At 45.2% G+C, this 18,405-nt stretch overlaps 1 protein-coding gene across 2 annotated transcripts in view; it reads left to right on the plus strand.

Moving 5' to 3' along the window:
- Positions 1-18,405, plus strand: part of Wwc2 (WW and C2 domain containing 2) — a 163,434-nt gene that overhangs the window by 64,500 nt on the left and 80,529 nt on the right. Inside the window, exon 2 of one of the 2 annotated variants that reach the window (NM_001109111.1) lies at positions 7,178-7,287. In NM_001109111.1, the coding sequence (NP_001102581.1) occupies positions 7,178-7,287 (110 nt within the window). Of the gene's footprint in view, positions 1-7,177; positions 7,288-18,405 lie in introns of those variants that run through there. The other variant, XM_063275643.1, reaches the window with a different exon arrangement.

Here is an 18,405-nt window from a genome sequence, read left to right on the forward strand (position 1 = left end):
ACACACACTGAGGTTTTGCAACTAAAAAAAAAAAAAATTGACGCTTTTAACTGTAAAAGTGTGCGTATTCTTCGTTCAGCTAATAGGAGTTCACTAGGACATCTATGACCTGGGAAAGTACCACGCTATTGCAGTAGCTATCACTATGGAAATGGAGGGGCTTTAATAATAGTGCACATTGTTGGTTTATGTATTGTTTATAGTGAGGGCATGTGGTGATTTGAATAAAAATGGCCCCAATAGATTCACAAGGAGTGACACTGTTAGGTGGGGTGGTCTTGTTGGAGGAGGTCTTGTTAGAGGAGGTGTGCCACTGTGGGTGTGCACTTTAAAGTCTCAGATACTCAAGCCAGGTGCAGTGTGACAGCACCAGAGGCTGCCTCCCCCAAACTGCAGCTCACCAGCACTGTAGATCCCATTGGGGCAACAACAGGACTGCACAAACCTATGGTCTCTGTGGACAGTCCTGTTATGCCTCTTTTAAAGAGGCTGAGAAATGTGATGTTAATGGACTAAACCTCTGAACTAAGCCAGCCCCAGTTAAGCATTTTCCTTTCTAAGAGTTGCCGAGGTCATGGTGTCTCATCACAGCAATAGAGACCTTAACTAAGAGTGTCAAGAAGGCATTCATTTTTTAAGCATATGGGTGCTTTGCCTGTGTGTCTATGCGACTTATGTGTGCCTTGTGCCATCAGAGGCTAGAAGACATTGTCTAGACCCCTGGAACAGGAATTATAGACAGTTGAGTTGTGAGTCACTGTGTAGGTATGGGGAATCGAACCTGGGTCCTTTGGAAAGTTCACCTGAGTTAACCGCTGAGCCATCTCTCTAGCCTTAAAGGATGCATTTTTAAAAATCAAGATTCAAAACTTCAGTGCTGGAGAGCTGGCTCAGTGGTTAAAGAGCATTGGCTGCTCTTCTAAAGGTCCTGAGTTCAATTCCCAGCAACCATATGGTGGCTCACAACATCTGTAAATGAATCTGATGCCTCTTCTTTGTGTCTGAAGACAGCTACTTATATACATAATAAATCTTTAAAAAATGTTTGAAACTTCAATGTATATATAGCTTACTTAGTAGGAGCTCAACTTGGTAAAATGTATGTGTTTTTATTATTGTACATATGTATTTGATTATTTAATAAGCACAGCCTCCTGAGAAACATCCTGTTGTTAGTGGAGATTACTTAACTGTAGTAATGCTAAAGGGATTTTTAAACATTCTCCTAGCTCTGCAGTTTTGACAAAAGTCGCAGGACTGTCCCCAGAGAGACAGGAGGTTTGTGTGGTCCGTTGTTGCATCGATGGGATCTATACTGCTAGTGAGCTGTACTCTGGGGGACGCAGCTCTTGGCGGACTACTGTTTGGATAGCAATCCTTTAAGAACCCCTCTTCCTCTTACAGACATTCCTACCTTCTTGGTTGACATGCCCACTTACAATCTCAGGCCATTTTTCAAAACCAAGTAATCTGACAAGCAAATATTTCCTGGCTCTTAGCAGGGAGAAGAGCTCAGGTAAAAGTGTTTGTGTGACTGCTTCGCTTTCCTCAGAGAGAGAAGAAAAACACTTACTAAGGTGCTGGAACCTCCAGGATACAGTTGGATTCATAACGCAACTATAATAAATAAAAATAAATCACAGATTTAATGCAGTCTGAAAGATTCCCTCTCTTCTGTCCCAGTTGTCAGGCAATATATCAAGTGTCACCTAACATCAGCCTTTATATTGTTAGTTGCCCAAATGCACTTACTATTAATGTATATAGATGGACCCTTTTAAAAATAACAGAACAAAAAGGGTCTCAGTATGTAGCCCTAGCTGGCCTGAAACTTGCTTTGCAGATCAGGCTGGTCTCAGACTCATAGAGACTTGCCTGCCTCCGCCTGCTTCCTTCTCAGTGCCGGGATTAAAGGCATGTGCCACCATACCCAGCTGTAAATGGAACTTTTTTGAAAAAAATAATGTATCTTCCCTCAGCCCTCTGTCATTTATTTAGTCAACATTTCTCACGTCCTGACCATGCTGTGAGGCAGGCTCTATGCTACGTTACGTGGATTCACAACTATTCTGTGAGCAACACAATGGCAAAAGCAGGGCTGAGGGAGGCTTGCAGCACAGAACATGCTGGGGTGATGGCAGGTAGCAGAGGGTCTCTGAACACTGGAATAGCATGGCTGGGTGAAACTAAATCAACACTTGGAGAAAATACTTTATTATTATTATTATTTACTACTACTATTATATGTTTGGGGGAAGGAGGGAGGGACATAAGATTGGAAGAAAGAAAGCACGCGCACACACACACACACACACACACACACACACACACACACACACACACACACACACACACACACACACACACACACACCGAGGAGCTCGCACAGAGAGATGGAGACCAGCACAGCCTTCGGGGTCGATTGTCTCCTGCCAACATGGCCTTCAGGAACTGAAGTAAGTCAGCAGCTGTGGACCTGATAAACCACCCCTCTGGCCCAAATCTTTTATTTATTATTTATTTTTAGTACTGCCAAGTTGTTTTATAAAAGCATTGCATATGAGTGAAAGTAGCCGATTTCCACTATTATGACCGGAACTGCTTCTTCACTGGGGCGGAGCAAACCCAAACGAGCTCCGTAGCTTAATAGGCTTGAAACGCAGCCTCCGAGTTGTTGAACTTGGCATTTCTCTTTATTATTAGGGATGTGGAACGTTTCCTCATCTTTAATTATTTATTGTCTCTTGTAAAAGGATTTTATTCACTTGGAGTCTTGGCTTTCTTGCATGCTTGTTCCTACCATCTATTGAGGTAACATTTACGTACTGTGGATTCACAGTGATTCTGTGAGCAACACAATGGCATTTAGTATAGCCACATGGCTGTGCAGCCCTAGGCTGTATTCACTTTCAAAGATTCCCATTTCTCCATGGCCCATAAGGAGTCTGTCTGTCTTCGGGGAACCATTTACCTGTGCTCTGGTCTTATGGACTTGGGTTGGGTGGGATTTTATGTGAGGTAATCATGCAGTGTTGCTTTCTGGGCTTTCCTGTCACTTGGTGCGGTTTAAATCATTATTATTAGTTTAATTACTGTGTGCAAAGACTTACCCCTTTTGACCGTGTACTGTGTAAGCACTGAAGCGTGGTCAGTATATCTGGTCCCCCAACAGCAGCACAGAAGCTGCGCCTCAAAGGTCTGCCACCTGCAAGCTTTGCTTTTGCAGAGGGTACTGGTGTGGTGACCACATAGCTAGGTGTTAGTGCAGAGGGGAGACCGGCTAGAACGGGCAGTGCTTAGGAAGAAGCGACTGAAATAAGAGTGTGAGGCAGGGAGAGACCCTGCTATGGTGGGGATCCAGTGTGCTTCTAGGCCAAAGGGCAAAGGTTAACTAACCTGTCACAGTAACTTCCCAGGATCAGAGTAGCACCATAGCTGTCTACTTGATTTTGATTATTTGTACCTGGATATAGTAGTCTAATCTGATGGTTCAGTCTTTAAACTTTGACATCCATGAATATATGCCCAGTAGGTTTATGTATGGAGAGAGCATGGCAAGCATCATGCTACACAGATGGAGAAAGTAAAGCTTAAAATCTCCTTTTGAAGTAACATCGTGGGGTTGGGGATTTAGCTCAGTGGTAGAGCGCTTGCCTAGGAAGCGCAAGGCCCTGGGTTCGGTCCCCAGCTCCGAAAAAAAGAACCAAAAAAAAAAAAAAAAAAAAAAAAGAAGTAACATCGTGAAGAAGAGTTTGCATTAACTTTCTCATGGATGAGAACTTCTGAAGGACTGGTTCTCTGAATTTATAGTCAAATTTATACTTATATTTATATAAATAAAAATATTATTATAAATTATTAAAATTATATTATAAAATATAAAATATATTTATATAAATATGTTCTCACTGACCAGTTCAGAGGGAAAAACCAGAGTTATTTGCACACTAATGATGTCAGCACAGCTTGCAATAATAGTGCACTGCCTGAAGCGTTCAGACTTTTCTGGTAATGAACAGGTGTGCACATGTGTGACCTATTCAGGCTTGCACGTGTCGATTTGGAACCGGGTAAACGATCTGTCTCTCGTCACTTAGACTTGCCTTTCTGTTCATCTCCTCAACCCTCCCTTCTTCACGCTGCCATACGCCATGTGACAGCCTGCATCCGAAGTCAGTCGGCCAACAACAGTTCAGTCGCTCCTGGGCAGACAGCCGTGCACAGGTCAGACAGGCATTCTTAGGCTGGTGGGTGTACACAAGGTCACTTTCTTTGGCACTAGAATTTTTGATATTGTTTGTAATTCCTTTATCAAAAGAAAAATATTTTTCTGGGCAGCTCATTGGCATGAGGTAGATTTTGAGTACAATTGTAAAACTAGGATTTTTTTCTATAACTCAAATGGTGTTGAGGCTTTCTTGACGAATTCACAGTAAACTTGGCAAATGGTTGCATTTGAACACACTCTTTTAACCTCTCTGAGATTCATTTAACTCGGTGAACAGATTTAGAGGTTTACCGCTTACCAGGCCATGCACTGTCCAGCAGTTTTAGTTAGAGTTCTGTTTCGGGAATTAAAATACCAGGAGCAAGACAGTTGAGGAGAAAGGGTTGATTTCAGCTTCCATTTCCTGATCTCAGTCCATCACTGAAGGAAGTCAGGACAGGGACTCAAGCAGGGAAGGAACCTGGCGGCAGGAGCTGATGCAGAGGCCATGCTGCCTACCGGCTTGCTCCTCATGGTTGGCTCAGTGTGTTTTCTTGCAGTGCCCTGGGCCAACTGCCCAGGGGTGGACCGGTCCCTTCCACATCAACCATCAGTCAAGAAAATGCACCACAGGCGTGCCAGCAAACCAATCAAGGCTTTATCTTCCCAAATGAATCCAGCTTTGTGTCAAGTTGGCATAAAGCTAACTAGTACAGTTAAATTTACTCTCTCCCCTGTCCCTTTTGGGGAAATTCAGGTTAGAGGCTCCAGAACTGTAATCTGCAGTAGAACTACCTGGAGCTCATATACGTTGCTAGGATCCAGAGTTTGTAGAGCTACCCTAGAGTGCGAGACATGTGTTTCCGTTGATACAGCTGGTCCTGGCGGCACAGTTCAATAGCACGAGGTTTCGGGATGCACCTTAGTGCCACTTAGGAGTAAATGGGAGGATTCATGTCAGTTGTATCAGTAACCACTTACAATGGCCTCAAGGGTGTTCCTGTGCAGTCCCTTTCTGTCTTCACATGAATCCTAGGGCAGGTAGAAGTTGCCGGAAGGGCATGTGGATTAGGAGGGATTACCACCTTCAGAGAGAGAAACCAAGGAGGGAGAGAGATGCCCAGCTAGGAAGGTTCACAGCTTGGGTCTGTTAGAGCTGGTTGCCCTCAGAATGGACAGTGTGTGACTCAAAGACCAGAGCTCTCAGAGCCATGTCCAGAGTTGAAGCCACGGGGAAGGTAAGTGAAGAGGTGGCAGGTAGGGTTCCTGTCCCTGCAAGGTCGTCATAGTTGGGAATGCTCAGGTCACTTCCCTGAGGAGTAGACTAGAACTTGGCTCTTCTAATGGACGACATGATCTGGGAAGTGGTCTGTAGAGATAATTGCTTCTCCTCAGCACAGGGAGAAGGGATCGTGGCTGATTTCACAGGTGAGAGCCACACCAGTGCCGTGAAGCCACACTTGGTCAGCAGGGACGGTGCCTGGCGGTGGCTTCCCTGCAGCAGGACAACCCTAACCTGCAACAGCAGCCACCATGGCTGCATGAGCAGCCAAGGCAAATCCCTGAAGCAAAGTGAGGGATGTGATGGGAAAAGTCAATCAGAAGTGATGTCTAAACCTGTGTGCTGCTGACAGGCCATGCCGTTTCCCCGTCATGTAAGGACAGAGGTAATGAGACAGTTAGTCTTAAAGAGAGTGTGTCTTGGGAAAGTCCTCTTAAGAGAAAAATCTGGACGTACATGGTTCTATCAGATGTGTGTCCTTCCTCCCAGGAAGAATTTTTAGTAGAAGTCAGACTTAAACGTGTAAATCAGCCAGAGCATCCAAACTTGAAACTAGGATAGCCTGAGACATATGTATAAAGAGAGTAAGTAGTCGGTCAGTCTCCTTCACCCCCCATACACCACACACACACACACACACACACACACACACACACACAACACGAGTGTGCGTGTACTTACACGCACTCATGGAAAGGCCGGAAGTCTTCGGTTGTCTTTGATTTAATTTACTGAAGCAGGGTCTCATTGAACCTGAAGCTCGCCCGCTGCACTAGCCCACTTTCCTGGGCATCCCTCTCTCCTGTGTGAGGATTGCAGGTGCACACCCACTCAGTCTCTGTGTGGGTGCCAAGGGTCTGAACCTCACAGCTTTGTCCATCCATGGAGCCGTCTCCTCAGCCTCTCGGTGCACATTTCTGTCCCAGAGGTGCTGGTGTCGTCATCATCTCTAGAGTGAGCATTTGACTCCGGGGGAAGTTTGTTTTCCTTAGGCCCTCTGAATCGCTCCCAGATTCCGGCTAGGTCCCAGCTCTCCTCACTCCCAGCTTGGTTTCTGTGACTGTAGGTGGCCTGCTTGTCTTTCAGTGTTAGGAACGATTTATTGTATATTTTTTTGGATATTCGCTTCTGTTATTTTGTCAAAAATGTCAAAATTTTTTGTGACAAAATGAGACAGCTCAGAGGTTAAAAGCACTTGCTGCCCTTGCAGAGAACCAGAGTTTGGATCCCAGCACCAGTGTCCTTTGGTTCACAACTGTCCGTATATAAGTCTAGTTCCAGGGCATCTGACCCCCACACCAACCTGAATACACATGTGCACACACATGCACACTCACAATTAGTATTTAAAATAAATTTCTGATGCAATAATGCAAATTCTAGGAACAATCAAGAACTAGAAAAAATGCAACTTAGATGTTTAAATCTTGGTTAGGATGCTGACTTGTATAAATATTTAATGTATGAGTGTATCTGCATGTACACCTGCATGCCAGAAGAGGGCATCAGATCCCAATGCAGATGCTTGTGAGCCACTGTGGTTCTTGGGAATTGAACTCAGGTTCTCTGGAAGAAGAGATAATACTCTTAACCACCGAGCCATCTCTCCAGCCTCAGGGAACTGACTTTTGACATGTCTGGTTTGATGAACAAATAAATCACAGTGTGCCTCTTCTGGTTTGCTGTAGGTTAACGAAGCCGCTGTCCTTCGCTGATTGTGTCGGGGATGAGCTGCCGTGGGGATGGGAAGCAGGGTTTGACCCTCAGATTGGTGCCTACTACATCGATCACATCAACAGTAAGTTGTCCTTTTGGTGAAATAAATATATTAGAAAACAGATCTAAAAATCTGTAGGCAGTCCTACAAAAGGCTGAATGTTTTACAAAGTAAATCTCCTTATTTTAAACTCCTGTTTTCTTAATGTCTAGCACTCAGCTCCAGGGCCCACTGAAGTACTTGGGGGTGTATATGAGGAACTTGGCATGATGTCAGAAGAAAGAGTGTGTCTGGCCTGCTGGGCACACGATGAGACTATAACCCTCTGTAGCTCAGCGGGGCTGTATCTCTACCATTAGTTCTTCTCTCTGTGACCCCGAGCCTCCTGATTGCCGTTCTCTTGTGCTCGTCCTGAAAAGAGTAGGACATAGCACTGTGTGTTCTAAAGTCCGACCTAGTGTAGCCTGGGTGCCTGGGCAGGTGCACCCATCCGTGGTTCTGCAGTCAGCATAGCTGTTGGGAAGCCACCAACCCCATTCCTTCTTTCCTTTGTGTGCTCAGTGGCTTCTGGCTTGTTGGGGAGGGGCTCTTGCTTTCATAGCTTTTAGGTCTGCCTGGGAATGGCTAAGGCAGAGAATTGCCACGGCTGTGAACTTCTTATATAAAGACTTAAAAAAAAAAAAAAAAAGGTGCCTGTGTGTGGACATATGCGTGTGGGTGCAGTCACCTGTGGGGTTCAGAAGAGGGCGTCTGATCCCAAGATCCTCAGGATCTGGAGTTATGGGCAGTCACGAGCCCTCTGAGATGCTGGTAACCAAACCTCTGTCCTGTGCATGTGCAGTGAGGCTGTCACCGCCGCTGAACCTCCTCTTTAACCTCCAGTCATACACTTCTTGGGTTGTTGTTTTGTTTCTTTTTTGTTTGTTTTTGTGAGAGGGTTTCTCTTCGTCCCCTGGCTTCCGAGAACTGGCTCTGTGACCAGGCTGTCCTCAGACTCTGAGATCTGTCTGCCTTTGCTTTCCCGAGCCCTGGGACTAAGGGCAAAGGCGTGCGCCACTACCTGGCGATGCACTTTCCAACAGTCATGCCTGTAGTATATTTTCATCCATTGTTCTATGTGGCTGCATGTTTGTATGAATTTTGTTGCTTTATTGAGCCCTTTAAAAGGTTATTCAAATTGTAGTACTCAGAAATCAGGATGATTCATTTTATTTCACTTAAAATTGTTTCAGAGATTTGAGGGAACCCATAATTAGTCAATAGCCATCAAAAGATATACGGACAGTACTGTGTGATATCTTTAGGATTATATCAATACCCGCCAGCAATAGTTTGTAGTGCCCTGTGTAGGTATGTGATGCATTCTTTAAAATATATGATTTTACTTACTGTGTGTGTGTATGCATCATATGTGTATAGGTGGCCCAGTGGTCAGAAGAAGGCATCCACTTCTCTGGAACTGAAGCTTTGGATGGTTGGGAAGCACCAGGTGGTTACTGACACCCAACCTGGGTCTTGTACAAGTGCTCTTAACTGCTAAGCCATTGCTTCAGCCCTACATAATACACCTTTTGAGAGGCCCCAAATAACTTATGTTAACAGGGAGATGAGATTCTTACAGGGAGGTGAGATTCAGGAGCAGAAGGAACAGATACTCCAAGGTACCAAGTCTGTTGTAAGAAAATGTGGGCTCACACAGATCATGTGTGTGCACACATGTGTGTGCACATTTGATACTTAGATTCCAGCACCTTGTGCAGGCTAAACCATGTGTCTTGTTAAAGTTAGCTTTAATTTTATGGAGTTTTAAAGTTTTACTTATTTATTTTCAAGTAAATTTTTATATACGTGTTCCATTCGAGTGCCTGCTGCCCAGAGAGTCCAGAAAAAAGTACTGAAGCCCCTGGAACTAGAGTTAAAGATGGCTGTGAGCTGCCCAGGGGGGGCTAGAACTCAAACCTGGGTCCTTTGGAGCAGCAGTCAGTGCTCAAAATCACCAAGTTAGCTCTTTAGCCCAACTATGTATTTTTTATGTAAGAGTTTCTTGTTAGAGTAGTATTGTATACTACTAATAATACATATCACCTGTCTGTCTGTTTAATATACAGTTATGGTTTATCACTGATGAAACATCAAAAGCTGTACTCTTTACAAGTGGCAGAACTAATTTTGGTAAAATTAAGGTCATTTTCAACAGTATATTTCGTCCTTATATAATTGCAAATACACAGTTCACTAGAGTATCTGAAGTAGCTATTTTGTTTCGTAATACTTTAGATGAATAAAATTAGCTTTCTTTCCATCAAAGTATTATCTGGGAAACTAAAAGCCAAATAGTTGTCCAGGTTTGAGACAGTCGTACGCGGCCCTGGCTAGCCCGGAACTTGTTATTTAGACCAGGCTAGCCTCAAAAGTCACAGACATAAGCCCATACTTTATCCTGATTGCTGGGATTAAAAGCATTGGCTGCTACACCAGCACTTTAGTGTTTGTTTTATGTTTTTCTGGCTTAATATATAGACACTGAAAACTCCTTTCTGCCCCGCAACACTGTCCTTCCAGGTGTGTCCAATCTGTCTGCTCACATGCTCTCCAGGATAACTGTGAATGAGGCCCAGCGCCAAATCATTCCTTACTTAGACACTGAGGCATGTGTGCGTGCGTGACTTGTGTGTTTCTTGAGTGCAAATCTTACAGATGCTACTGTTGTGTATTAAGATGTCAAAAGATTTGACATGCATGCATCCCTCACAGATGCAGTCCCTGACAGCCATGGCCGTCATGAACTTTGTCTCCTCCACCTTTTCCCGTTTTCTCAGTGTCCACGCTTGCTGAGGTCACCTGAGGCACCACAAGATGGTGACAGCTCTGGCCCCCGCTGTAGTCTTGACTTCTTTGATTTGTCGCCGTGGCTCCTGGACTGTGTGGGATCTTTTCAGCACTTGCCTGTTTCCTTCCAGTGTTCTCTTGCCTGACCTTCCTTCCCAATACCTTCTTGTGGGATTTCTGGATGGTTTTTCTGCTTCTCTCATTCTGTGGACCTTCATGGGTGGTAACCAGTTTATTCTGTTAGTCTGTTGTCTGCTAAATTTGTCCCTCCAGCTCCAAACTCACTGCAGTCCCTGGGCCTTCTCTTATGACCAGGGACGTGGTATGTTCAGATGTTTCTGCCTCAGGAGGCTTCCCATGGCACTCCACACTGTACTGTAATACTTGGCACACAGGGAATTTTGCAAGCATTGTCATTTTGCACTTGCGTTTGCATGTCACGAGTTCTCACCAGCTTGTTAGCCACTTGGAGGCAGTGACTGCATCTTACGGATTTATCTGGACTCAGGAAGAAGAGCTAATTCACTGAGTAAAAGCTAATTTCTTCCTAAAGGTTTAAGTGTATTTCAAGCATATGTAATACTTCAGAAAGAGATGATCTGAATACATAAAACCTTGTTATAGAACATTAAGTTTTAAGCCTACCACTTTGCTTTATATATAATTGTAGCTTAGTGGCCCAGTGAGTATACTATTCCCTGAGATACTGCAGTTACCCGAAGCAAGGAGTTTCCTTTCTGAGAAGGAACTGCCTGTTACCTCATTAATCTTCAAGACACTCCTGCAAAGTAGTTTATCAGGAGCAAATGTTATTATTTCTTCATAACAGCTGTCCACACATATGTCGTGTTTCGACATTGTATAGTTTCAGCATTATTTCCTCTTTATTTAGATAAAAAATGAGACAAGGAATGTTTGGTTGCTTAATAATATCGCTGCAGAGCACTTCAGTGCTGGCCGTGAAGGACCTGGCCTTGGCACTGAAGCGTCTTGGGCCACGTCTCACACTTGCCTTTGCCTTGTGAGTGGGTGTCTGTGGATGTGGGCAATAGGGCAGGATGTTTGTGTTTACCTGGAAAGTAGCATGATGCTTGTAAAGTTTTGAGACTTTTACTACAACCAGAAGGAAGTGGCTCCTAAGAGATTAATTTATTTGTAAGTATGTGTGTGAACCTGCTTGAGTGTGTGTGCACCATGGACGTGCAGGAGCAGGGGAGTCCAGAAGATGGAGCTAGAGTTCCAGGAGGTTTGAGCCGCCAGGTGGGTTCTGGGAGTCAAACCCAGATCCTCTGAAAGTGCAGTGAGTTCTCTTCCATTCCTGGACCTCTTCAGCTCCAGAAGAAAAGCTTAACAGCTTAGTACTCCCCAGCCAGTCCTTCTTCACTGCCACATTGCTCAGATTTCCATCACCATAGCTGAATTTGTCTATTCTAGAAGTAATTTGTCTATTGTAAAAGGATGCTGTTGGGCCTGGTGTTTGTTTTTTAAAAGGACAGGGTCTCACTAAGTAGTCCTGACTAGAATTTGCTTTGTAGACCGGGCTGTCCTTAAACTCACAGAGCTCTTCCTCCTTCCTTCTCCTCCTTGTGCCACCTTGCCTCACTGGAAGTAGATTCTTTTAGTTGACATATTTTAAAAAACAGGCCCATCCCCTGACACAAGCCAGCAAACAAGCATGTAGTGGAGAGACGGGAGAAAAAGAGAGGCAGAGCAGTTTGTTCACTGTGGAGAAGAACTGGAGACCAGAGGGTGATGAGGGAGGGACAGCCCGATGTGAGTGGCCTGTACTGCCACCTGAGGGGAGGTCCAGGCCTGTGCTGACACTGAGGGCTGTATTTGGGTCAGTGGCCCTGCAGCAGGGGTCTCTGTCGATGTCCGAGGCCCCTGTTACCACCAAAGGCCATGCTAAAGTCCCTGCCACCTGGGGTCATGTTGATGTTGGAGGGCTACACAGAGATGCCCCTTCCCCTTACTGGCTGTGGCACCGAGAGTGCCCCCACCCCCTTGCCTAGGTAGCATGGTAAAGCTGGCCTTGGGCTCAGGGCATGGATGAGCTGGCCCAGAGGGTACAAGCATGGGAGCGATGACTCCGCACATACACCCCTCGGTACCTGTGTCAGGCAGGAGAGCTGACCCCAACCCTCACTGGCTGCTATACTTAGGAGAGGGCCCCTGAACCTCACTGGGTTAGGGCTGGCCTTAAGGGTGTGAGAGCAGGAAGGTGGGCCCCGCACCTTACTGGGGCAGTGCTGGAGAGCTGGCCCTGGTCCACAGGAGCAGAGAGCTGATGGGCTGAATAACTCAGCTACCGCCCAGGCTCACATCTAGGGCTTTTAGGTGACCCCAACATCCCCCATCAGTGAACTGTTGGAGTGACCCCAACATCCCCCATCAGTGAACTGCTGGAGTGACCCCAACATCCCCCCATCAGTGAACTGCTGGAGTGACCCCAACATCCCCCCATCAGTGAACTGCTGGAGTGACCCCAACATCCCCATCAATGAACTGCTGGAGTGACCCCAACATCCCCCCATCAGTGAACTGCTGGATCCCATGACACAGGGTAACAACAGGATATCTGGGAGGAGCCCTGGTGAGGATCCAGTATTGATAATGCAGCAGAAGTCAGAGGCCTTGAACCAAAGCAATGACTCATTGCAATGAACGTTTGCAAGTAAAGATGTTTGGGTAAACGGGTGTACTGTGTGACGCACTGTGGCACAAACAGCTTCCATGGCAAGATATTTTGTTTTTGTTTGTTTGTTTGTTTGTTTTTCTTCTTTGTTTTCTTTTGGGAAGATGTTGCAGGGGCAGAGTGGAGTTATGGAGGAACTGGGAGATGAGTGAGGTTGGGGTGTATGGTGTGAAATTCACAAAGGATCAGTAAAAAGTTAAACAACAACACCACCCAATCCCTGACCTGCGCTGGGAGAATGGCTCAACAGGAAGAGTACTTGCTGCCCTTTTAGGGAACTGGGCTGTGTTCCTAGAGACGCGGAGGTGCTCACCCGTCACCCCTGCCCCCGAGTGCATGTGACGTACTCTCAGGCATCAGAATAAATGTCCAAACCCGGCCTAAGGAGCTGAGCAACTGAAGCGCCTTCTGCACTTCATAATCATACTTAATAGGGAGCTCATTCAAAACATGAACAGTTTTCTAAAAGTCAGTGTTAATGAGAAAAACTAGTTTCAAAATGTACACCAAACTTAGACATTTCGTGGGCAAACGGTGGCCTCCCTTATTTTCATCCACGATGTCAATGTATTACTTTTTATTGCTTACTAGTATTTCATTTAAAAATCTATCCTGACATTGAAATTGTGTCTACTTGGTGCCTACTTGTGAGCGTTGTTATAGAAGATTTGTTTTTTTAAACTGTAACAAAAGCAGAAGTACACCTCTTTATCTTGGAGTGCAGGCTGTGAATGCTGTGCACGGACTCCATGGCTCGTGCAGCCCAGCTCAGTGACATGGCCTCCGTGTCCAGTGCATCCGTGTTAGCTCTGCACACTGCTGTGAGTGCAGCAGATCTCTCCGAGTCTGAAACGGTGGCCCAGTAGCCTTTGTGTCCCCAGGTGTTGCTCACGGCAGCCATCATTTTTGCTGGTTTAAGAAGGAGCTTCACTCTGTTAGACAACTCATTTATTTTTTTGAAGTAAAAATTTGTGATTAAAATTCCCGAGTCATTTGTAGTCCAGGGCAGGATGTCCTTATGTTGTAAGCTTGGTGACGGTCTGCATAGATTTACCCCGCATTTCTGTTGCTCCTGTATCAGGGGATGGGCTTTTAGGCCTCTTCCCCCTTTAGTTATTGAGAACAGTGTTGCAGGCAGCATGGGCGTGAACATTCTCGGTGTAGGCTGCCTGGATCATAGCTCTGGTTCTAACTGAGGAGTTTCCACTGCTTTTCATACCAACTGGCCATCGGTTTGCCAGAGTCCTGTTCCCCCCAGCATCCTCTTAATCAAGTCATTTACCTCCTGGTGACTAAGAATCCTAAGGGGGCCTGAGCAAGTCACACCCTGGCAGTTTTCACTCGAATTTCCTTGAATATTAGTGATGTTAAACGTCCTCTCTTATGTTTATTGGATACTTGAATATCTTCTTTGCGGAAATGTTTCATTTTTTAAACTGGGTTGTTTGGAGTTTTAGGAATTCTCGTGTGCGCGCGCGTGTGTGTGTGTGTGTGTGTGTGCTGTTCATGAGTTCTTTATCAAGCATGTGCTTACCGAGTACTTGTTTTCAAATCTTGAATGTACATATCTTGAGCGGTGGAGTTTTTATTTCCCTTTTAAATAAATGTGCCTTACTTTCCTGAGCGCAGGTGTCCACCTCTGTTCTCAGAGCTGCCCTCAGGCACCTCACAGCTGTCTGTAACTCCCGACTCCAGGGATGTGACACTTCTGCAGACACCATGCGTCCTGTGCTCACACGCAAAGACACGCCATATACATACTTTAATACAATTAACAAAAAGCCTTAATTTAAATCCATTTTTTGACGAAGCTCACCACACCACCCTTTTCTTCGTGACTGGTGGGTTTGTGTCCTGCCTGAGAAGTCTCTGCAGGTGGTAAGGTCTCCCCTGACTGCTGGGTGGCCTTCCGTGCTCTCACATGTGTGTGAGGTGGCTCTGGAGCTATCAGTGTCTTCATTGTCCACATGAAGTGGTTTAGAGCCTAGGTTGGAGTAGCTTGACATCAGCGTGACTGCTTCATTCAGTTGAGCTGTGCTTCCCTGTGCTCCGGCCAGAATGCCCTGCGTACCGTGAGCCGTTGGTGAGTCAGCGCACAAGGCCTCTGACTCTTGAACAGTTCCCAGTGCCCAGCGGCGACTTTCGATCGTGTGTATAGGTAGATTTACTTCAGAGTCAGTTTGCTGGTTTCTACCAAAAGAGCCTGTTGGAAGTTTGATAACTATCTCTAGGCAAATTTGGAAGAGTGATTATTGTGATGATACCATGAATATGATATAACTTGTTATTTACTCAAAGTTTTTAGTTTCTGGGGGTTTTCAGATTAGAGGTTTTTGTTTATCGTTATTTCTATTGAATTCATGTAGAAGTTTTCATTTTCTAAATACAATCTCAGTAGTACAATGGAATCAACCCTTCTGTATATAATTTACATACACAATGCATACATTTTAAATATGCTGCCACCTTAGTCACAACAAAGACATTTCTAGTCATAGAGTAATTTTGTCTTTGCCTTTGGCAATCAGCCTTTCGCCACCCCCCCAGGAATCTCTGCTACTGGAGATTAATTTTCCCCCTTTTCCTAAGGAATGACATTTAGACCACTCACACTGAGAACTGTGCTATATGCTTCTTCCTGCTTCCGAGTAGTGTCAGCATTGTGCCTGTGTCTGGGGGTGATGTCTGTGCTTGCCTGTTGTGAATGAACCTACTGTGAGCTGCCTTTTGTGGACAGACACCACCATGTACAAGGTAAGGACCCCAGACGTGTGGGCCACGTGAACATAGGGTGCCTTTTAGGTGAAGGACCCGAATGGTCCTGCAAAGTACCTGTGCCTTTCAGGTTCATCCTCAGCCTCTCAGAGAGTTAGTGGTGTTCTCATCCTAAGCTCAAGCTGGTGCAGTGTGTGTGAAGTAAACCCTTGGGTGGGTTCCATTTGCATCGCCCTGCTGGCTAATGAAGTCCAACCAACACCTCTAAGTGCACTCGTCTGCATGGCTGTGTGACTGTGTGCACACATTTCTGTGAGTGTGGAGAAGTTATTTTCCCCAAGTCTTTAGTCACTTGTCCAGTTAATGAGTTGCTAGAACTCTGTTGTCTACGTTAGACTCTTGTGAACCTTTTTCTTCTGCTCTGTGGCTTCTCTTTTCAGTTTCCTTACAGCAGGTTTGAAGAGCTGAAGATTTTGAAAGTCCAATTAATTTTTAAAAATGCCTCCTACCTTTTGAGTCCTAAGAAGTCTGTTTTCCTTGGAGAAGGTGTAACGTGGTCTGCTTTTTATTGCAGATTTCATGAAGCTCTTAGAGTTTAGATTGCTGCTCCACGCCAAGGTACTGTCTGAGTTTGGTGTGAAGTAAAATTGAAGCCTGTTCATCCCAGACCATTTCTTTTCTTTCTGTAGTGTGTTTGTCTTGTCTCGTGCATCTGTGCACATGCGTGTTCACCCATGCGTGCTTCTGCGTGCGTACATCTCTGTACATGAGTGTTAGAGGCCAGAGGTTGGCATCAGGTGTCTTCTCTTGTTGCTGTTCGTGTTGTTTTATTTTAAAGTCCGACTTGCTGACCTGAAGCTCACAGCCTTGCCCCGCCCGGGGAGCCCTTGGCATCTGCCCTGCCCCCAAGCACTGGGATTATAGAAGCACCCCATTCCCGACTCTGTGTGCTGGCGTTGAGGATCTGAACCCAGTATCTCGTGCTTACATGGCAAGCAATTCACACACTGAGCCATTGTCCCTCCTTAACTAGTTCTTGTATGGATAGTCTACCTAAGAGAGGGGTTACCTATGCTTAAAATGTGTTGGTGTTCACTTTAGTTATTGTTCTAGCTCTGGTGACAGGTGGCCTGTAAAAGGAAACATTAATTGCAGGCTTGCTTTGTTTCAGAGTTAGTCCATGATCATCATGGCAGGAGACATGGTGGCAGGCAGGCTTGACCCTGAGCAGTAACTGAAAGATTACATCCAATCTGCGAGATGGCGGCAGAGGAGGAGCCCAGTTGGGCCTAGAATGGGCTTTGAAACCAAGGCCCACCCTAGTGACACGCCTTCTCCACCAAGGCCACACCTCCTAATCTTTTCTAACAGCCCATCTATCGAGAACCCTACATTCATATACATATACACTCGGTGTGGCCATTCTTACTCAATCCACACAGTGTTCACCTGTCTCTTTCTGAGTTCTCTCTTCTGTTCAGCTCATCTGTGTGTCTGTCTTATACTGATAGAATATAATCATAATTATAAGGCTTTTGTGTCTTGAAATGGGTTGATGTATATTCTTTAATTGGCTCTTTATTAAAATTATTTTTCAAAAATTACAATTTTTTTATATTTCTGTGTAGATTGTAGGTGCAAGCATCTTAGCAATTTATATTTTAAAATCCTGAGTTTGTTGGATTAGCTGAACACTGTTGAGTCTTTCAAGGGTAGAGCGTCTCTGCTGAACTGCTGAACTGCCGAGTCCGCTCAGCTTTTGGCTGGCCTTGGCTCTGCAGAAAGGCACTTCCCGTCTCCTTTGCTGTTTACCCCATTCCCCCGCTCCCCGCCGCCCCCTTAATGTTTGAGGGCTGTGGTGGACAATGTGGTTAAGCTTCACGTTACACTCTCTCGTCACCACATGGTTTTGTGTAGAGACTCCCTGTCCCTCCAATAGGGAAAGCTTGATCTCTTCCTTACCACTCTGCTCTTCTCCCCTTCCTTTATGAGGCAGACATATTCACTGTTCAGCCACATCCCCTGCAACTTTAGATGTGTGTTCTGATGGGGGAGGGCAAAATTAGCAATCGGATTAGTCAGTTTTTCGTTAAACAGACAGTGATTGATAAAATATACAGATATTTTCAGTGTCTGCTGGGATTCGGCTACAGGACCCTATATAGAAGGCCAGTTCCCATGCACACACCTATGCTGTGAGGGGATGGGGTGGGACACCGACAGAGACAGAGACAGACAGACAGAGAGACACAGATTCACTGCAGAGCCTTGGCTGGCCCGGAACTTACTATGTAGAGTGGGGTAGGCTCCTACTTGGAAGTTTGCTTGCCTCTGACTCCACAGTACTGGGATTAAAAGTGTGTACTACTGCCCCTGGCCTTAACCCTTGGTAAAGTGGGCCAGTACTGGAATATAACCTACACTACTTCCTGCCTGCTTAAAGCCATCTCGGATCACTTATAATGCTAATGAGATGCAAATGGCCGCTCTGCTCTCTTGTTCAGCCAGTGACCAGACAAATCTGTTTACTAAAGTGTCTGTCATTGGCCTCCCTATAGTATTTCATTTATAATTGGTCGGGTTGGTGAATAGAACTCACGAATATAGAGACTTGCTTTATCCCTTCTTTTTAATGTGCTTTGCTTGTACTGGGTCGAATTTGTATCTTTGTTTATAAGGAGTATTGTCTAGTGTTTTCCTCTCTAATGGTGATTCATTCTGTGTCCTATGTGTCTGTCTCTCTGTGTCTCTGTGTCTCTTCTAGCTCTGAAATATGGTCAACCTTGGTAAAAGCTCTATGTATATTTCAAAATATTGTTAATTTTGCAATTATGAGTATTTTCATCCCATGAAATTTAATTTGAGAACTTATTTTCTCTTTTGTGATTGCTATTTCTTTTCTCATTTTCTGATCTTCAGGTGCTCCCTAAGACTGTGGCCAGTGCAGGCCCTGAAGACAC

Source organism: Rattus norvegicus, chromosome 16 (assembly GCF_036323735.1).
Source record: "Rattus norvegicus strain BN/NHsdMcwi chromosome 16, GRCr8, whole genome shotgun sequence".
Lineage (NCBI taxonomy): Eukaryota > Metazoa > Chordata > Mammalia > Rodentia > Muridae > Rattus > Rattus norvegicus.